The sequence below is a fragment of the Perna viridis genome, chromosome 4, assembly GCF_037379345.1.
Source record: "Perna viridis isolate PV_CMFRI_1.1 ecotype Kerala chromosome 4, ASM3737934v1, whole genome shotgun sequence".
Classification (NCBI taxonomy): Eukaryota; Metazoa; Mollusca; class Bivalvia; order Mytilida; family Mytilidae; genus Perna; species Perna viridis.
In genome coordinates this window covers 9591906-9614000 of record NC_142448.1, presented here as the reverse complement: position 1 = coordinate 9614000, position 22095 = coordinate 9591906, and the positions used below count along the sequence as shown (strand labels likewise).

Here is a 22095-nt window from a genome sequence, read left to right as displayed (position 1 = left end):
TCAGATCATCACTTTTATAACCTTTTTATATGATTCGTAAATATCAAAAGGGGGAAATATCTCAAATGGGTCTTTAGGTTCATGTAACTGGTCGACAAAAGAAACGAAACAAAATTTTGTTCGAAAACTACATTTAACCGCCTTGTGTAGAACAATATTAAATTATTAAAATATTTATGTTTTAACGTTCTACTTCAACCTTTTACGTCTCACGTCTCAGACAGTTTCTGGACAAAACAAAAACGAATCTGTTTGTGGAAAAAAATGGAGAGATTTTCGCGTCTTGCATGCATTTACTATCCGTTTATGATTATCAAGTATTATTCGGGTCGTATTTACTGCATTCAATGTGCGGGTACATATGAGTTCAAGACGTATGATGTCGTATGATGTTTCTGGATCTCCATTTTAGCGGATAGTGTGCGTCAGAGCAGTCACAAGTCTTTATATTATTCTTTCCAAACGAAACATATTTGCGACATATGCACTCGTCATCTCACCTCCAACCATTCCTACCGTTTGTGCACGCTCATTTTGGAATAGCCATAGTAGCTATATCAGGGATTATTATTCCCTTTTTATAAAGCATATTGTTTTATAATGATGCCTGAATATTTACACCAATTAATTAAAAACCTTTATTGATTCATGGTAAAGTTGGTGACCGATTCTGGGTTTTTATCGTGTCACTTCCGGAATAGTTTTGAAAAAAAAGATTAACAAATGCGTTCGTGACATGCTTATAGAGAAGCCATAAGATGCAATAATATATAGTGAACATTTTTAAGTTTGAATCTTTTGTTTTGTTGACTAGTAGTTTAATATGGAGTAGGCAATGTCTAAATCAGCGAGCACCGTGGGCTTTACAATACATGTGCCATCTGTGCCAGACTCATAAAATAATAAAGGACATTGCAATAAATAAATATTTATATTTAAGCAGCAAGCGAAATCAATATTTTTATTTGAAAATCTGCCTTGTTAAACAATTGGGGAGCTTTCTTCAATGAATGAGTGACTGGAAAAAAGATGTTTCTCTAAAATCCCAGTCCCATACCCCCTTTTCCATTGCTTTCGCAATACTTCACATTTTTAACCCTTAAAAGCATCTCTAGCAACAAATTCAGACGACAGCTGAATATTCCAAGCAAGAAAATGATTGCATTTCCTATCTTAGAAAAGCTATGCTTCGATTTGGATAAAACAATCAGAGTTATATATTTTTCCAAGGCGGGTTAGGTTCTTGACAACAGCAACAGTGGAAAAGCGGAGATACACGTACGTACATCCACGGGTTTCCCGAAGTTTTTTAAAATCACCGCATTCACTTCTTAAATAAGTAAAAAAAAATAGAAAAAGTCTTGAAAACTATCAAAAAAGATGAATTTATTTTTACTGAAACATAATCTTTACCTATATTATGTATTTGTTTGATTAAAGAAAATGATGAATTTTCTCCGTAAGGACAGTCAAGTTTGTTACTTCCGGGACATGACTTTTTTCGGTAGTATATTGGGGAACCTTAAGGGAAATTTAGAAAGTACACGTAATAACCGTAGAGCTCAAATGATTTGAAACATAAGACAAACTGTGGTTAATACCGTTTTCAGTAACCTCAAAATATTTTTTTAGGAAACACAAATTAAGGGTAATTTTAGTTAATTACGGAAATGTTTCATTTTCATAGCCGTATTATCCTGCCAACCATCATTAAATCCAGAACGTTATAAAAAAAACTTGAAACAATTTACGAATCGACCATTGTTCATATAATAATATTTAAATGATTGACTTAAATGTCAATCGTAAGCAGTATTAAATGGCGTCATCAAACTGTAAAGAGAACAATCATTACTGTTTTGGTCAGTCGATGGCATTCTCCTATCAAACGGTAAGCCTTAAATCTGAATATTTTAGCTACTTCTGAATACATGTGTTTGTTGATGATTAGAAAAATAGCTTTCTAATCCATCTAAAATAATACAATACTGCTTTCTACAATATCTTCGAGTTAAGGGTGGCAATATGTTCAATGTTAATGACAAGAGCAAAATATTCACGCACCTTTTACGAAGATCATTTTTCTCGATTGGTTTTGCAAAGTACTTACTCTAAAATTTAAAGGTAATTTTGTTACCAAGGATTTACTGTAAATGCATTAATTTTGCGGTGTACTAATTGTCGCAATTTTCGTAGAGAAAGAGTAATCAAGGGAACCAAGATTATAGGGTAATCAAAAGAATGTAATCCAGGGACAAAGACCAGACATGAAAAACAGACATACACAACAAAGAACATAAAATAACTAAAATCATACATACAAAGTAACAAAAGTAAATGAGCAATTTGGAGCATGGACCAGGTGCACGGTAGGGTAAGCGTCCTCTGCTTTTCTACAAACACCCGCCGAGTTGCTCATAAAAAGGCAAGTCCGGGGTAGACAAACGAGGAAAGGAAAACTATGACCCTTTGAATAAATCAGTTTTCATGATGCTGTTGATACACCATAACGATCCACGAGTTCATGATGACGACCATAAAACTTCTGTAGTGATGACTTCAATCTTGTAGCAACATAACCCTGTTCCAGAAGTCTATTTGTGAGAGTTCTAGCGCGATACAAAAATTCTGTGTAGTTTCGGCAAGCTCTGGCATAACGTTTGAGTTGTGATATGAACACTCCATACGCAGGAGCCGAAGGGATGTTGCCACAGATGAAAGGAAAGTTGATAATTCTGAATGAAAAGTCATCACGTTTGTCGTAAAGTTTGGTCAATAGTTTTCCTTTACCATCGATTTCTAAGTGTAGGTCAAAATATGAGGCTGACTTCACAGTGTCTGTAGTATCCTTTATCTCAAGTTCTTTTGGGTAGATGCGATGTATCAAATATCCAAAATTAGGATTGTTTAAAGATAATACGTCATCTTTATAGAGGAAACTGAGATTAAAGGATCTAGCCAAACGATTTTCTTTCTGATCAGATCAGCTATAAAGGCAGCCTCATAAGGGTGAAGGAATAGGTCAGCAAGTAAAGGAGCACAATTTGTTCCCATTCCCATTGGAATGCCGACCGTTTGTTGAAAAACACGTCCACCACACTGGACAAATATGCTGTCGATTAAAAATTCCAGCATTTTGTAAACATCTTCCTCTGTATATTTGGAAGATGATTTGGAATTATTTCTTACAAAGTATGAGGAATCTCTACCAAGAACTATATATTTTTATCTAGGTGTGCCATCTTTTTTGGAAAAACAACGATGTATAATGTTTTCAAGTCGGGATTTTAACTGAGTATGGGGAATAGGAGTATACAGTGTCGAAAAATCATAGGTTTTAATGCTATTATATTCAGATAATAGTCTTAAACTGATTGTCTCCAAAAGATCTTTCGAATTTTTTTGAGGATCCACATTGAATTAATACCACTACGGGAGTAACACGTGTTGTGGTAGGACTGCAAACCCTCTTTGACAGTTGTGAGTATAGAAGTTAAAAGTTTTGAAAGAGATTTGGTGGTACATTTTGAAGATCCAGCTATAAAACGTTGTTTGTATGGATTCTTGTGAAGTTTAGGAATCCAGTACATAGACGGTAAATCACAATCATCGTCCTTGGTAGAGAGACCGAAAGAGGATAGCAGAGATTTATGGTTTTCCACAATCTCTACTTTGGAGAGAGTGGTAGCAGTATAGGTCTTATCACTGTTATTATTTTCTACGTCTACCTCTGATAATAAACATTGGATATAAAACGTTTTGCAGACAAAAACAATGTTGTTTTGGGCTTTGTCTGCTGGTACGACAACATATTTGTCATGTATAGCAGACAATGTTTTTGCTACATCGGGGTCTTTGGAAAACGCGAAATATAATAGCCGCGAAGTTGATTTACCGCGAATATACTTGACAGAATGAGCGAAAATTAACACGTTTACAGTATATCAAACTACAACGTTGTTTTATTCGATTTGCTTGAATGTCTTGCGTTGATGTAAATATAATTCGTGAATATTTCCTTTACTAGGCACTCAACTTAGAGTATAGAGCATTTTACATTTTGATCCACATGCAATATTTATATTTTTAGAAAATGTGTATGTTTCACCTACTTCTAGTTCCATTGATTATCAGTACCAGTTTAGCAAGACCTGATTATCGCAAAGAAAAACAAAAAAGTGAGTTGATTTTAAATAAAGATGAAATCAAATATTTGTCGGTGAAAAACCTGATCTTCAATTGATTGACTAAATGTGTACTAATGGTACCAGTCTTGTATTACATGTTCCTGAGCGAGTGAACGTCAAAACATGGAGGCTAAAAAATATAGTGCGCTTTCTTTTTGCCTTTTCCTGTTTTTCTTTCTTTGCAAATGACATTTCCTTAATAGAAAAACATGGTCAAAAGTTCAGTTGAAACTCCCTGTCTATTTTTTTTTGAAATCATGAAAATTTAAGGTATACTATAGAATCCCCTGAGGCAAAGAATACAAGACGGAAACCTGATAACCACAGTTTCAGTGGAAAGTGAGATTTGTAGAAGCTTTCAAACAACAATATTTTATATTTTATACTAAATGGAGCAACTTTAAATGAAATAAAGTAATACAAGGATTTTTATGGCATATTTTTACTAAATTTGGAAATTAGCAATGTTTTATAGATTAAAAGATGACCAATGGATTGCAAATGTTATTAAAAGTTTTCTCTTCACAACTATATAATAAATAGGGTGACTTGAATTGCTGAATTATAAACAGTTTTGATTTTTTGACACATGATATATAAAAACTGAATTTTTTTTTGTATTTTCACATATTCTACTTTAACTGCTACAGCCATTGGTTGATTAAAAGTAAAAACTGTCCAATAAAACATTTTCTATCTCATAAATGACCATTTCTAATGGTACTTCCACTTAAATTCTAATGCGACTTATAAAAAAAATTGGTGGTAATGACATACAAAAAAATTGAATTTTCTTCAATAGTGTTTGAAGTAAGTAGAAACTTTGATGTTTTATATATATATTACTGATCTTGCAAAATATCTATCTGTGTCTGTGAGATATTTCTCCTTTAGCAACTACAAAGTACATTTATACATGCCAAGAGTACCAAATTTGACTGAAAATCAGCATTTTTGGGAACTAAGATTATTATTATAATTATAAATATGGTACATTTTTACCCTTGTGTACACAAGAACGTCAACTTTGGCTGTATCAGTAAGCAGATTTTAGATTATTAAGAGGATCCCTTGTGTTAAGGCTAAAAATGGGGGGGGGGGTCTGAACTTGACTTTTTGTGATTATGGGCCAAACAAATTGAGACTTGGAAACAATTTGGTATTCACAGAATAGTTAATGCATTTGTCTTATCAATACAGACCACCTTTCATGTTTAAAAAAGTAACTAAATTATTTTTTTATCAAAACTTCTCTGTTTTTTTGCAAAAATTAAGATACTTGAATTAATACTGTTATAGGATATCTATATGTAAATTGGAACAATAAATTCACAGGAAAGCAGGAAGACAGAAATATTTTGTCTTTAGGTTGGAAATTGAACATAGTTTTAGAAAAACAACAACAGTTAAAGATATCTAAAAATTTAAGGTATACTATAGAAGGCTAATGTTTATTATTATGTCCGACGCTCATACACAAAAAAAACCTTTAACCGTTTGTAAGTGCGAAGGCTACCCCCACCCACACCCCAAATAATTATGTATGTAAATTTACTATCTCAGTGTATCATTGGTGTGTATGAAAATATGTGTAAAATACTTTCTTGTTGTAGTTTAAATGCTAACAAAATACAAATAGTAAAAATAAATGTTAGACCCATAGTGTCTTAATTCTTCAATTGTTTCTGCTACTTGTTAATACTTTAGAACATTACTTTGGCATTTAAATGATTTTTGGGAAGTAATGTATAATGAAAGTTATTCAGAAATGGTCATAAAACTTAAACGTTTGAAAGGACATAAAACTGTAACATTCAAAAGTATAAATTACATAAAAAGTCTACTCAGATTGCTAACAATTGATCTATGCTATATTTATATTAGAAAGTACATGTGCAGTGAATCAATTCCAGTGTGCCATTGGGACTTGTATTGTTAAAGGTTGGGTGTGTGACATGGAAAAAGACTGTAGTGATGGATCCGATGAACTTAACTGTGGTAAATTATGAAAGAAAATACTTCAGTAGATCGACACATTTTGAACAATCATATCATGTCTACAGTAATGAAAAAATAATAAGTTTTGATATTTCTTAACAGATATCTTCGAGACAGTCCGGTTCTTTAATTTATAATTGGGGAATTCAAAATGGCAAAAACAGATGCTGATCATTTCATTTTTCAGCAACCATGAAAAACAACCATTTGCATTTTAAAACAGCAATTTGCATAACAGTAAGATCAATTGGTTGGAAAAAAATCAAAACATTTTGCGCGCGCTTTGACTCAACCCTGAAAAAATGACATGTATGAAATATAAACTTTTCTTGTGTGTATTTGATCAATTCAATGAAGAGAGATTGGTACATGGTAAATGTTAATATGTTCTCTTATTAGATATGGAATGTAAATCTATAATATCAATGATTCTTATTCGCAACAAGCGAGGTCTATCAGAATAACAAAACATGTATTACGAAATTATCTGTTCTCACTCAAATTATTTTGTTTTGAGTTCTGCTATACTTGCAGAAGAAAAGAAGTGTACAGAAAAACAGTTTAGATGTGGGAATGGGCAATGTATTCCTAATACTTGGTTATGTGACAAGGATAAAGACTGCATTGATGGGTCTGATGAATTAAACTGTGGTAAATGTTTAACGTACACTGTAATGAACATAACAGAATCCTTTCGATGCAAAAATAAAATATTCATTCACCTTTTAAAGTATTAACGAATGCCGACCACATTTCCTAATTTGTTAGTGTATCTTTTTATTTTTGCTCATGTAAATGTATTGAAATGAAATGAAAGGAACCAAGTTCTAGCGGAAATTAAAAAAAAGTTACAAAGGACAACGACCAGACAGGGAAAATAGACACACATTAAAATAACAAGAAGTAACCAAACACAACACGTTCAAAGAAACAAATATTCAATGAGCAACTCGGACTCCACTAAAGGTTGGAGCATGGACTAGGTGCACAGGTTGGGCAGACGTCCCCTGTTTTTCTAATAACATTCAATCGAGTTGCTTACACAATGTCAACGGGGTTTACGGAAGGGGAAAGGAAAAATATTACACAGTGGAAAAATAGGTTTTCGTGGTACAGATGGATACACCGTAAACATCCATGAGTTCATGATGAGGACAATAAGTTGTGATGTGAATTCACTCATGTGTCGTGTAGTGTAGTTATGGCAAGCTCTCGCATAATGCGTGAGTCATATGAATACTCCATACGCAGATGCTGACGGGATGTTGCCACAATTAAAAGGGAAGTTAACAATGCGGAATTGTTTTGTATTAGTTTTTCTTTTTCCGAGATCTTGAAGTGTATGTCAAAATACGAGGCTGAATCCTTAATGTCAGTATATATGGAGACGTTCGTTCGTTTCTTATGCCAGTGCTTGCGGAGACTACGCAGACTTTTATGTATCGCGCTAGAATTCCAGTTTTTAGTGGAGTCCGAGTTGCTCATTTGCTTTTGTTACTTTGTATGTATGATTTTAGTTACTTTATGTTCTTTGTTGTGTATGTCTGTTTTCCATGTCTGGTCTTTGTCCCTGGATTACATTCTTTTAATTACCGCTAAAACCTTGTATGCTTTGATTCCTCTTTCTATTTCTACTGAGGTTAAGGTACACATAATCTGACGTTACAAAAATTGGACGTATATAATAGTTACACTAAATTTCTAACTGTTACAATTTCGAAATCGAGTAGTTTTGTTACGTGTTTTAAGTAGCTGATCATTCATAATTTACCGATTTCTTTGTATTTTAGGCAGTTTCCAACATGTTCATACAGAATCATTTTCTTTTCAAACAATGTCTCGAACTTTAACACATTGCACGTTTTTTTTCCTTTCGTTTTGTTGAATTAGCACAAGGATGTACGTATTGTGATGTATTCATTTTTCCAATCTTCCAGGAGTGGCGAATAATGTCACTTGTATGAATCACTTCTGCGTTTACTTCAGAATATGAACATTCATTAATCTATAAATAGCAGAGATTTATCGAATGCTCACTGCATACAAAATTTCGAAAATTCACACTGAAAAAATTTCAGTAATTTCACTCTTAGACTTTCTCCCGCCAAAATGTCAAAACATATATATCAATCCGCCGTTCACAAAGTTAAAATTTCGTGACTTAGTTTGGCTAAGTCCGGGATATTTTACTGTAACCAAACAAAATCTCCACTTTCTCTTTGCTATATTCAACACATTGCGAATTTTTTTTTCACAAAAATTCAAATTGTTTTCAGTTATATTCTTTCTATTTTTCCTTTTTTATGCATACCGATTTCGTTAGTTTTCGTGGAGTTTCGTTTTCTTACTTTATAGATTTTGCATTTGTATCAATCATCAGTTTACTAGTTCCCGGTTTTATATCGGGAGTAAATCACGCCCCTTTTCTGTCAATCAAAAGCAGCGTTACAATAAAGAAATATTAATTGAGAAATGTATGAAAACGATGCATTGCTGAGTCGGATCATATACCGAATGGAAACTAAATTCCGGACAGTTTTATAGTAGGATAGCAGAGATTTAAAGTTTTCAAATAACGAAATGTAATGCATCGAAATACGGCTGTACCATTTTTAGGAAAATCATTCTTCTTTCAAATTAGGATTGTCGTACAAATGTACTGGTGTCACAAATTGTTTTAATTCCGGAATATAATAGTCAACGTGCATAGTCTTTCAAACTTTCGACATCTAGTACTAAGACTACTATATTTGAGAGATGATTTTAATGGGAATTGTAACAAATTATAGTCAATGTAACATTTAGACTATTTTAATAGTATTTGATATTAATGAAATGTTATGCAACCTTACCTTCTCAAATGATTTCTTTTGAATATTGCCTTATTTGTAGAAGACAATGAAGAATGTTCAAGGGAGCAATTTGAGTGCGCTGATAGGGGGTGCATTAGTAAAAATTGGGTGTGTGACAAACAAAAGGACTGTCATGACGGGTCTGATGAAATAAACTGTGGTGGGTATAAAAGAACAAAAGAACTTTAAGTTGACAACCGGTGCAATTTCTCTTTGCTAGTAAACAATACAAATCCAATATAGCCTCTAAAAATAGGAGGGTCACCTCAACTTATGAAATCTTCGTGGTTATTTTAACATGATACCACGATAAAGTCATAAAACGTTTTGTTGTTGATAAAAACATTATTTGAATGAGTTTTTGTTTGTGTTGTGATGGCATGTGGTTGATCATATTTTCTTAATTAATTTTATATTGACGTGACTTTACACTCAGTCTTTAGTTTTAATGTAACTCGCTGATGCATGCTGAGTAGGTTAGGTTTATGTGCTGCTTAGTAGCTTCACAAGCATGAAGAAAAAGCAGTGTTCATGTACATGGTTATTACATTCATGATTCATGCGTGACCTAGAAAATGATTCTACATTGTGTTCCAGTCTTGCACATGCATAGCAACAATAAAAATCGAATATATAACGACCTGAGAGTCATACTTATTTAAATCCAAAACTGAGGTCTTCAAAGGGTAATCAAGGGAACCAAGGTTATAGCGGTAATCAAAAGAATGTAATCCAGGAACGAGGATCAGACATGGAAACAGATATACACAACAAAGAACTTAAAGTAACTAAAATCATACATACAAAGTAAAAAAAGCAAATGAGCAACTCGGATTCCATTAAAAACTGGGAGCATGGACCTGGTGCACCGGTAGGGTAAGCGTTCTCTGCTTTTCTAGAAACACCCGCCGAGTTGCTCATAAAAAGTCAAGTCCAGGGTAGACAAACGAGGAAAAGACAACCATGCCCCTTTGCATAAATCAGTTTTCATGGTGTAGATGGATACACCATAATGATCCACGAGTTCATCATGACGACCATAAAAGTTCTGTAGTGATGACTTCAATCTTGTAGCAACATAATCCTATTTGTTAGAGTTCTAGCGCGATACAAAAGTCTGCGTAGTGCATGCAAGCTCTGGCATAGCGTATGAGTTGTGATATGAACAATCAATACGCAGGTGCTGAAGGGATGTTGCCACAGATGAAAGGAAGGTTGACAATTTTGAATGAAAAATCATCACTTTTGTCGTATAATATGGTCAATAGTTTTCCTTACCATCGATTTCGAAGTGTATGTCAAGATATGAGACTGATTTCACACTGTCTGTAGTATCCTTTATCTCAAGTTCTTTTGGGGTAGATACAATGTATCAAATCCACAAAATTAGGATTGTTTAAAGATAATACGTCATCTATATAGCGGAAACAGAGATTAAAGGATCTAGCCAAATGATGATTCAAAGTCGCTAATCGTCAAATATTCTCTGTCCACAGGCATTTGTATCATATATAACAAAAATGGTGCTTACCTCCTCTTGCTTACTTTCAACATCCAAAATTGCAAGAATGCGATATATTCTAAAATCGGATGACTTCCGCTAAAATCCCGTGATATGATTGCATACTCTTTCGTAACTGCGGATGAATGGGAAACTGGGAAATGTTCAATGCTAACCGATCATTTCATGTAAACGCCCCGTTCTCACACAAGCAACAAACTCACGAAGAACATATGTATATGATATTAAAGAGGTACATATTGTATGATGCTAGAACTATGGCGCTATGGTGGTAAACACGGCACAGATCTGCAACATTGCGTGGAGTATAAATATATAATTATGCTAATTAAATGCGAATTTGATGTACTGAAATTACGATAACAAGAAGGCGCTAAAATATTAGTAAATTAAAAAAAAGCATAAGACACTTATAATTACCTGTATTTAAAACCTGATTTGTCTTTTTTTCAAATTGTCGTATTTGCAGTAGAAAGATCGTGTGGAGAAGATGAATTTAAATGCGGAAATGGGTATTGTATTGTGAAAAATTGGGTGTGTGACAAAGATATAGACTGCAGTGATGGATCTGATGAAAACAATTGTGGTAAGAAGTGGCAATTTTTGTTAGAATCAGGCTGAGGTTAAAACAGGTTATAAAATAACTAACAACCATGACATTGTAACTTGACAATCTGAATGTAGAAATAAGGACATGATATTCCTGATGATTTGAAAAAAAACAGACTCCAAGGAGCCTGAATCACTTACCTGTTAATTGTTTGCCTTCAAGGGTAATAACTCTAACAAGGAGTTGTCTTTCCTCGTTTGTCTACCCCGGACTTGACTTTTTATGAGCAACTCGGCGGGTGTTTCTAGAAAAGCAGAGGACGCTTACCCTACCGGTGCACCTGGTCCATGCTCACAGTTTTTAGTGGAGTCCGAGTTGCTCATTTACTTTTGTTACTTTGTACGTATGATTTTAGTTACTTTATGTTCTTTGTTGTGTATGTCTGTTTTCCATGTCTGATCCTTGTCCCTGGATTACATTATTTTGATTACCGCTATAACCTTGGTTCCCTTGATTACTCTCTGACAACTTTGACTCAACGAAGACTTCTATCTACCATATTTTTCAAGATAATGGATGAAAACTGTAAAAAAGTCATTTTTCATCTTTCAAGGTATATATCAAAAACTTCTGACTGACCCCTTTATTCTATTACTGGTAACAGTGATCATGTTTTCCGATGAGCAAAGATCCCGACGTCAGATCTATGCAGAATATCCCAAGGTATATTCATACCAAGTTTAGTTCTAAGTAGTCTGGTAGTTTCAGAGGGGAAGATTTGAAAAAGTGCATTAACTCCAACATGGCTTAACACATAAAAACAAAAATTTGACTTCTGATAGATCTCATCATCAACACTTTCACTGTGTCATAATTGAGCTAAACCTAACGAGGTTGGAGATGTATGCCAAAGCTTGTCTGACCCCTATGTTCTACTTTTTGTAACGGTGGCCATATTTCTGAGGGGATCAAAAATACCCACATCAGTCGTATGCAGGTATATCCTAAGGCACCTTCAGACAATATTTGGTTTCAATTGGTCAAGTAATGTCAGGGACGAAGATTTTTGAAAGAAAAAATAATAAAAAAAGCAAAAAACTGCAAAAAAGACAATAACTCCAACATGACATTACAGATTAAAACGTAAATTTGATTTCTGATATATCTCCTCATGCTAAACACTATTACTCTGTCATAATTTGGCATAAACCTAACGGTGTTACAGATATATGCACAAACTTCTGTCTGACCCTCATGTTCTATTTGAAGTAACGGTGGCCATATCTTTGACGGTGCAAAAATCCTCACTTAGGCTCAATGAAGAATAATCCAAATAATATTTATAGTCAATTTTGTGCTTATTGGTTCAGTCGTTTCTTAGGAGAAGGGTTTTGAAAATTTGTAAACGACGACGACGGACGACAAGTAATTGCAAATGTTCACATGGCCTTTGGCCAGGGGAGATAACAATGAGTTATTTATATTTTAGAAAAGAATGTCAAATGCAAAATTCAATGGTAGATATCCTATCAAAAACCTTTATTTTCTGATTTTCTGATAAATAAAATTTCTAACATTTGTATTGATTCAAACTATCATTAACGGTAATTTCAAATAATATTATTAATGATATTAGTCAAGTTCTAGTGTGAGATTGGTGGGTTTTTGATATGAATATTTCAGATTGTTCCCGTTTTGCCTTGTTTTTACTATTACATAGTAGTTGACGGGGATATCAAAAAACAAACTGTATATCTAAATGTAAAATATGGACAAAAACAACACTTCAAGCATTCCACGAAATGTAAGTTGGTCAAATTTGTGAAAGAGTAATCAAAGGAACCAAGGTAACAGCGGTAATCAAAAGAATGTAATTCAGGGACAAAGACTAGACATTGAAAACAGACATACACAAAAAAGAACATAGAGTAACTAAAATCATACATACCAAGTAACAAAAGCAAATGAGCAATTCGGATTCCACTAAAACTGGGAGCAAGGATCAGGTGCACCGGTAAAACAGATGATTTTAGGTCAGATAGGAGGAAGGTAATCCCGACCACAATAGCTACGTTTAATATTTAATATGTATTGTGCTAACTTTCTATGAATATGTATATATTGCTTTAATCAACGTTTTGTGTTTTGTTTTTGTTTTCTTTGATTTTATTTTGACATTATTGTTACAAATAAGAGACATAAACTGATAAACCTCAATGACACATAATCTAATTTCACCATGCAGGTGCTGAACCTGCGTGTCGGGAAAGTGAGTTTCAATGTTCTGATGGACAGTGTATAATCCGGGCATGGAAATGCGATGGCGATCGGGATTGTATGGACAACTCGGATGAAGATAACTGTGATGTGTAGCTATTACGTTCTTGATGATGAGTGTAGTTCATCATTGTTCCATACTAAAATGTTGTTATTATTTTGTGTGTTTATTCTTGCACGGGTAATATACCATTAGGCCGAATATTACAAAACCCAAAAATTCATAACGTGTTCATTATATTGTAGGGCAATGTTCACTTCTCTATTACTGTCTAAAAATTGAGGAAAATTCTTTAAAAATCTGAAAGAGTTATTCTAATAATGTTTCAATACTTGATTGATTTGTTTTTATTTTAATAATTAAATAAATCTTTGTTGCAAGTATGACAACAAGCATTAGAAAAAAAGGATCTTTCTTACAAGTTTTTTTTATTTTGTCCTTTATTTTGAGACTTCCAGCTCACGTTCGATTATGATCTTGGTTCTTATTTTTGACATGCTCTGTGGAATCTTAAAGCATCCTATATCAACATTAATGCTGATCTTCCCATCAGCTGTGGCTTTGATACACCCAGACACGCCTTTGTTATCGATGTGGAAGTTTTCCAGCTTGATACAAGCCTTCTCTTTGCCAACGCCAGGAAGTTTGATATCACCACAAATAGGAGCTGGGGTTCCTGCTGTGAACGGAAAAAAAAGCTATTTAAAAAAATGTTTTAATTTATTAGCTATCGGAATTAAGATCGATAAAATTATTTACATTTGTTGAAAATATATGATACATATTAATTGGAAGAATTATCATATCTCTTCAAATAACGTTAAGGTGAATTTCAAGCGTCATGCAATAATTGATCATTTCAGTTTCATGACATGAATTTTAAAAAATATAAATTGAAATGTGTTAATTACAATTGAAATATCATAACTCGACATCAAATTATATTAACCGAATTGATTTAACTGAAAATAACTTCAGATTACCGTTGATCTCTTTATGAGCGATGACCTTGCCGTCAATTGTCACTTGAAGGTCAACACCGACCGTTGACTGTTTATAAACCAGCTTGGCACACACTGGTAAAAAGTATAAATAGTGTTCAATATCAGACTATATATATATATCTGATTTTAAATCTGAACGTTTCAGTCTGGAACATAAATAACATATATACAGGCTTTTGTATCAAAATCAAACGTTACACTGATAGTTCACTTCAACAATTGACAAAGTAATTATTCTTTATCCGTATGTTCACAGCAACAGAAGTATATTTTAGCAGTGTCTCGCAAGAGTTTGGCAGCAATGTTTATAAAGTTACATATTTCATTGTCCCTTAAGGTCAGTTGAGTTTCCTAACAATATTTGTAATAGTCTTTCGTTGGAGTTTAAACTGTGCCGAAAGAGGTAAGTATGAACACCGAAAGTGTTCAAAACAGCAGTCCAAAATTTGTCCCGAATATCGGCAGTACGAAAGGATTCCATTGCAAAGTGAGTAACAGTTTCAACATAACGTAAAACGTAAAAAAAAAATCATGAATAAATTTACTTCAGCGTCAACTAGCCTATCACAACATATTTGATGCTAACGAAAATTATTTACCAATGAACTTGATAATGAGTGATTGAAATACTTACCGGTTTTCTTTATATGAATAATACCCTTCTTGATGTCAATTTTTTTGCAACAACTGCACGAGGACTGTTGGCACTGACAGCTGCCACCTTGAAGGCGTGTTTCATCATTTTTAATATCGTCAACAGCAAATTCTTCAAGCAAGTTGTCTGGCTCAAAACCTAAATTTGTTTCTTTATCAACTGTAAAAAAATAATATCAGGGATTTATTTATTCATTCATATAAGAACGTTTACACAATCAACTTCATGTCTTACCAATACATTCATGGTCATTCGATTAATATGAAAATTATTCTTTCGGTGATCTCTTTCTGTCGTCCAATTCATAGCTGTAAAATTCTATGAAAATTGTATCATTAATGCTTTATATAGTACAAAATAAAATATACTATATGTGTACATGGTACTTACGCAACTCGGTAAAACCCAGACATCCTTGCAGGAGAAAAACAGTTAATACGAATAATGGAATGATCTTCATCTTATGTTAGCCACCTCCAACTAGATAAAAATTCATGCAATCGGTTTCCTTTTATACTAGTTATAAATAAAATTAGGAGAAAATAAATTTTCAGAAAACTTTGTTGTTTAATTATTATCTACTTAACATAATAAGTTGACAATAGAGTTCCTTCCTCCTCGGAGATAACAACAGGCGAAACAATAAAGTTGATGTATTTCATTAACGGAAGAATATAGACTATATTTAGTAAGTACGTTTTGTTTAGGCACATGATAATGATATAGCAACAATTGAATAAGGAACATGAAAATATAATAATTTTAACATACCTAAGTGTATGCTAAATATGAGAATTTGAAATAAAAAGCATCGCCGAGTGTAACACGATCCGATCGCGGCGCGTTGAACACTGGTTTTTTTTATTTTTTATTTTTTTTTATTTGTTCATTTTTTTTTGGAGGGGGGCAATGTAGACACGCGTTACATGTTTAATATGTGTTTAGATTGATCAATTGACAAAGATTGTATTATACACTTAGATTGATTGATTGATTGTTGGGGTTTAACGCCCGAGCAGCAACACCTCAGTTATATTCAGACGTGAAATGGATGGTACAATGAACATGAAATGATGACTAAATGAAAAATGGGATGGAACACAAGGATAATGGGGTAGACAAATTTTGATTGCCACTGGAAATTGGGAGAGGTGGATAGGGTCGGGCAATCTAGCCTCCTGTGGCGGAGCCCTATGGTTCCTACTCCGAGCGAATACCACAGAAGGGTTCTTTAACGTGCAAGGAACGTGGCATCTTCCCCAATACGGTGCACCACTATGGTTTGTGGTCAGGTTTTCCATATTATGGCTTGTCGACCCAGTATGAAACATGCCAGGGTTACCCCATTCCAAGACCTGGGGCGACCTGTGCAGGTCCGGGTTTCAAAAGAATAGGCCTGCAGCAGCGCTAAGCTTGTCGTAAAAGGCGACTAAATAGTGCTCAGAAACCTAGCCGGGGGCTAGGCGCTCTGCCCACAGAGCAACTGGGATGTGTGCCCAAGGTGGTGGAATGGGGTACCCCTGGCATGTTACATGCTGGGGTTGTCAGGCTATAATACGGAAAACCTGACCGCAAACCATAGTGGTGCACCGTGTTGGGAAAGATGCCACGTTCCTCGCACGTTAAAGAACCTTGCTGTGGTATTCGATAGGAGTAGGAACCTTTGCTCTCCGCCATAGAAGGCTAAATTTCCCGACCTTACCCATCTATCCCCTTTTTCTAGTGGCAATCAACATTTGTCGACCTTATTATCCTTGTGTCCCATCCCATTTTTCATTTCATCATCATTTCATGTTCATTTTATCATCCATTTCATGTTCATCGTCTGAATATAGCTGAAATATTGCTGCTCGGACGTTAACCCCAACAATCAATCAATCAACCAACGACCTGGGGCACACAACCCATTTGCTCTGTGCGAAGAGCGCCCTAGCCCCCGGCCAGGGTCCTGAGCACTATTCAGTCGCCTTTTACGACAAGCTGAGCGCTGCAGCGGGCCTATTCTTTTGACACCCGGACCCGCACAGGACTACATACAGTTAGGTCAATTCTGAAAATTTAGTCTCTTTATTTCGAAAAGAGGCAGTTTGAAGCAGTAAAAACAAATATTTCAAGAGATTATTTAATTAAACTACATTCGTCCACATCTTTGATGTTTGGAGATTCAAGCAATTATGTATTTGTGAATATTGTCATGAAAATCAGTAGCCATGGTAATATACTGTCAAAAGTTACTGATTTTTAGTACAAATCAGAGGGGTTTTTTCTAAAACTGCAGCCAAATACTATGTTTTATAAAATATTACTCACTTTGAAACTACCCCAGAAAGGAAGCATGCATGAAGGAGACGTGAAATACATAAAGATAATAACAACTTTTTCAATTCATTTTCTCGCAATTTTAGTACCTACAGTTTGAGCAATATTACGTTTTTTCAAAATCAGCCATCTGAAAATGAGGATAAAACCTACTAGATAGGGGACTAAATCATTCCGGATACCTTTCCCATTTAAATTACACTTGTTTACCTTTACATTAATGACATTTGTTATGTATAAATGCTTAATTACACATAATTATCATATCTCCCAAATTTCAACTGGTAATTATAAGTTTTACATCTACCCCAAAAGAACTTGAGATAAAGGATACTACAGACACTGTGAAGTCAGCCTCATATCATGACCTGCACATAGAAATCGATGATAAAGGAAAACTATTGACCAAATTTTACGACAAACGTGATTACTTTTTATTCAGGATTGTCAACTTTCCTTTCATCTGTGACAACATCCCTTCAGCATCTGCGTATTGAGTGTTCATATCACAACTCATACGATATGCCAGAGCTTGCCGAAACAACACAGACTTTTTGTATCGCACTAGAACTCTTAACAAATAGGCTTCTGGAACAGGGTTATGTTGCTACAAGATTGAAGTCATCACTACAGAAGTTTTATGGTCGTCATCATGAACTCGTGGATCGTTACATCTACACAACGAAAACTGATTTATTCAACGGGTCATAGTTTTCCTTTCCTCGTTTGTCTACCACGGACTTGACTTTTTGTGAGCAACTCAGCGGGTGTTTCTAGAAAAGCAGAGGACGCTTACCCTACCGGTGCACCTGGTCCATGCTCCCAGTTTTTAGTGGAGTCCGAGTTGCTCATTTACTTTTGTTACTTTGTATGTATGATTTTAGTTACTTTATGTTCTTTGTTGTATATGTCTGTTTTCCATGTCTGGTCTTTGTCCCTGGATTGCATTCTTTTGATTACCGCTTTAACCTTGGTTCCCTTGATAATCCTTTGGCTAGATCCTTTAATCTCAGTTTCCGCTATATAGATGACGTATTATATTTAAACGGTCCTAATTTCGGGGATTTTATACATCGCATCTACCCCAAAAGAACTTGCAATTGAGATAAAGGATACTACAGACACTGTGAAGTCAGCCTCATATTTTGACCTACACTTAGAAATCGATGATAAAGGAAAACTATTGACCAAATTCTACGACAAACGTGGTAACTTTTCATTCAGAATTATCAACTTTCCTTTCATCTGTGGCAATATTCCTTCAGCACCTGCGTATGGAGTGTTCATGTCACAACTCATACGTTATGCCAGAGCTTGCCGAAACTACACAGACTTTTTGTATCGCACTAGAACTCTAACAAATAGGCCTCTGGAATAGGGTTATTCTGCTACAAGATTGAAGTCATCACTACAGAAGTTTTATGGTCGTCATCATGAACTCGCAGATTGTAATGGTGTATCCATCTGCACCATGAAAACTGATTTATTCAACGGGTCATAGTTTTCCTTTCCTCGTTTGTCTACTCCGGACTTGACTTTTTTATGAGCAACTCGGTGGGCTCATTTGCTTTTGTTACTTTGTATGTATGATTTTAGTTACTTCATGTACTTTGTTGTGTATGCCTGTTTCAATGTCTGGTCTTTGTCCCTGGATTACATTCTTTTGATTACTGCTATAACCTTGGTTCCCTTGATTACTCTTTCAAATCGATTTTTTTTTGCTGACACAAATAATCAAATTAGTCAGAAAAGGCGTCTTGGCGGTCCAGTGTTTTCGAATTGCCCACAGAGCAACTGTGATGTGTGCCCCAGGTCATGGAATGGGGTACCCCTGGCGTGTTACATGCTTGGGTTGTCAGGCTATAATACGGAAAAACCTGACCGCAAGCCATAATGGTGCACCGTGTTGGGAAAGATGTCACGTTCATTGTATGTTAAAGAACACTGCTGTGGTATTCGATAGGAGTAGGAACTTTTGCGCTCCTCCACAGGAGGCTAAATTGCCCGACCTTACCCATCCCTCTCTATTTCTAGTGGTAATCAAAATTGTTCGACCCTTTTATCCTTGTGTCCCATCCCTTTTTTCATTTCGTCATCATTTCATGTTCAACGTCTGAATATAGCTGACATATTGCTGCTCAGACGTTAAACCCCAACAATCAATCAATCATATATCATCTTAGGATAGTTTTTTTGTTGTAACCTTGTGGGTTTTTTACAGCTTTGTATCAAATGAAATAAATTAAAGTAGGGGACGTCGGGGAGGCTTGGGTGTGTGTGAAGACATACAAACACAAGTAATAAAGATGTAGGTTTGAATACTGCTTGGGTGTGTGTTAAAATTATAGACATGAATAATTCAATGTTGCCAATATTACTAATGGTTAGATTGGTTGTGCGAGTTCAGTTGATGTTCCCTTTGAGACTAATTGTAAAGCAAAATGCCGTTTGCTAAATGTAGCGTCAAGTTAATCAACAAAACAACAATTTCAGCACAGATCTGAAACAATCATCAAGGGAACCATAGTTATAGCAGTAATCAAAAGAATGTAATTTAGGGACAAAGACCAGACATGAAAAACAGACACACACAACAAAGAATATGATGTAACTAAAATCATACATACAAAGAAACAGAAGTAAATGAGCAACTCGGACTCCACTAAAAACTGGGAGCGTCCTCTGCTTTTCTAGAAACACCCGCCGAGTTGCTCATAAAAAGTCAGGGATAGACAATATATGTGTGGTTCCAGTTTATCACAAGGTATAGAAAATGAATTTGATAGAAAGGGGTTCCGCCCAAAGAAACAGATAAACAGAAACTTATTAAGAAAAACATCAACTGTTTTCTTAGACCACCTACATAATGAGTCAACCTTTGGAGATATCCGCATTAGGAAATTCCTCATTTTTTGGATAAATATAAAATGGTGTGGATCGAAGTCGAAATATTTTACCGGATATATATAAATAATGCAATTTGGGAACCTTCAATTATACATGATACATTAGAAACATTAGAAACATCAATTTCCATATGTTAAGCATATGTACACGTTTTCAAATGCTCGGGACAATTTCTTCTATAGCTAAAACTACTGATCTAATCCTTTCTTTTTGTATGCCCAAATGTTTTATTCCCCATTAATGTCATTTCTTAAATCTACTAGTCTTAGTTTGTTTGTTTGTTGGGGTTTAACGTCCGAGCAGCAATATTTCAGCTATATTCAGACGATGAACATGAAATGGATGATAAAATGAACATGAAATGAAAAAAAAAAAAAGGATGGGACACAAGGACAATAGGGTCGACAAATTTTAATTGCTACTGGAAAAAGGGGGGATGGGTAAGGTTGGGCAATTTAGCCTCCTGTGGCGGAGCGCAAAGGTTCCTACTCCTATCGAATACCACAGCAGGGTTCTTTAACGTGCGAGGAACGTGGCATCTTTCCCAACACGGTGCACCACTATGGTTTGCGGTCAGGTTTTCCGTATTATAGCCTGACAACCCCAGCATGTAACATGCCAGGGGTACCCCATTCCACCACCTTGGGCACACATCCCAGTTGCTCTGTGGGCAGAGCGCCTAGCTCCCGGCTAGGTTTCTGAGCACTATTTAGTCGCCTTATACGACAAGCTTAGCGCTGCTGCAGGCCTATTCTTTTAACACCCGGACCTGCACGGGGCACTAGTCTTAGTACTAGATGTCGAAAGCTTAATAGACAATACACGTGGATTATGTATAATCCAGAATTTAAATGTATCATACTCCGACGATAATTCTAATGTGAAAGTAGAATGATTCTTCTAAAAATGATACCGAATATATCCGTATGACATTTTGGCGCATTAAACTCGACACACCGATGTAAGCAACAAGTTCATTTATTGTTCTCTGTCGTTGTGAAATCAGAATCAGTGGATGTCGTTCCAGTATTCAAAATCTCTTTTTAAACAGAAATCGAATACCAAAGGTATTTTCAAGAACCTTATTTGAAAGGAAATATTTGAACTTAACTTTCATGATTTACGACATTTTGGTAACTCACGTGATTTTGCAATGTGTAATTTTCGGTTTATGTTTTCCTCTTATTTGTTTGTTGTATTGCCAAACTCAGTACAAATATTATGTGTACAATACACATAAAACGTTGTATAAACTTGAAATCCCAAATGAAAAGAAATTTTAAAATAAATGTACGCTCGCACATGTGTATCATATACTCCCGATGAACATGACAACTGTGCCTTTATTTAATCGGTCATATTGGAAGGCGATATTAGGGGTAGCAGTATTCTACCTAGCATATGTATGAATAAGGTATGAATAAGTCGAAATCTTTTAATAATGAAGATTACGACTTAGCATTGGGTATGTTGAATATGTTAAAGAGACAACAATCCCAACGGATTGAAGATGTAAGCTAAAGGTCACCCATTGGTCTTCAATGAACATGAACGATAATTATATCAAAGGGCAGGCTTTACCTTGCCCCAAAACATTACTATACACAGGTACAGCGAAAAAGTTGTCCCTATATAAAAATTAACTGAAGAGGAAAATGAAACAAGACATACAGAGGCCAGAAATTCCTGACTATGGACAGGCGCAAGCAATTATATCTCTACCCCTTTAAAATCTGGTCACTGTGGACAAAATATTACACAATTAAACGAAGTTGCCTAAAATCAGTTAAAAAAGGTCTGAGCCCTTTGTTGCTACGTAAATA

General features: G+C 35.0%; 2 protein-coding genes across 3 annotated transcripts; one reads left to right on the top strand and one right to left on the bottom strand.

Annotated features, from left to right (window-relative positions):
- The first annotated feature begins 1772 nt into the window (after nucleotides 1-1772).
- Nucleotides 1773-13543, top strand: LOC148618765 (uncharacterized). Of its 2 annotated transcripts, XM_088577953.1 has the most exons (7): nucleotides 1775-1891; nucleotides 4091-4178; nucleotides 6072-6185; nucleotides 6720-6836; nucleotides 9078-9197; nucleotides 11029-11145; nucleotides 13355-13543. In XM_088577953.1, the coding sequence occupies exons 1-7, from the start codon at nucleotides 1820-1822 to the stop codon at nucleotides 13480-13482; spliced, it is 756 nt and encodes a 251-aa protein (XP_088434079.1). In that variant the 5' UTR covers nucleotides 1775-1819; the 3' UTR covers nucleotides 13483-13543. The 2 variants fall into 2 exon arrangements, with proteins under 2 accessions (XP_088434080.1, XP_088434079.1); XM_088577954.1 differs by lacking the exon at nucleotides 9078-9197 and having other exon boundaries at nucleotides 1773-1891.
- A 175-nt stretch (nucleotides 13544-13718) lies between these two features.
- LOC148618764 (uncharacterized) lies at nucleotides 13719-15593 on the bottom strand. Its single transcript, XM_088577955.1, has 4 exons — nucleotides 15437-15593; nucleotides 15026-15205; nucleotides 14371-14463; nucleotides 13719-14066 (listed from the first exon to the last, which is right to left on the bottom strand). The coding sequence occupies exons 1-4, from the start codon at nucleotides 15504-15506 to the stop codon at nucleotides 13828-13830; spliced, it is 582 nt and encodes a 193-aa protein (XP_088434081.1). The 5' UTR covers nucleotides 15507-15593; the 3' UTR covers nucleotides 13719-13827.
- Between the last annotated feature and the right edge of the window lie 6502 nt (nucleotides 15594-22095).

What these genes read in the sequence shown, in the direction of transcription:
- LOC148618764 (XM_088577955.1), bottom strand. Translation starts at nt 15,506, where the DNA reads ATGAAGATCATTCCATTATTCGTATTAACTGTTTTTCTCCTGCAAGGA. An exon ending in TCTGGGTTTTACCGAGTTGC is followed by an intron (nt 15,206 to 15,436) that starts GTAAGTACCATG and finishes ATTTTTTTACAG; the next exon opens with TTGATAAAGAAACAAATTTA. An exon ending in TATTCATATAAAGAAAACCG is followed by an intron (nt 14,464 to 15,025) that starts GTAAGTATTTCA and finishes ACTTTTTACCAG; the next exon opens with TGTGTGCCAAGCTGGTTTAT.
- LOC148618765 (XM_088577953.1), top strand. Translation starts at nt 1,820, where the DNA reads ATGGCGTCATCAAACTGTAAAGAGAACAATCATTACTGTTTTGGTCAG. An exon ending in TGGCATTCTCCTATCAAACG is followed by an intron (nt 1,892 to 4,090) that starts GTAAGCCTTAAA and finishes TTATATTTTTAG; the next exon opens with AAAATGTGTATGTTTCACCT. An exon ending in GTCTGATGAATTAAACTGTG is followed by an intron (nt 6,837 to 9,077) that starts GTAAATGTTTAA and finishes CCTTATTTGTAG; the next exon opens with AAGACAATGAAGAATGTTCA.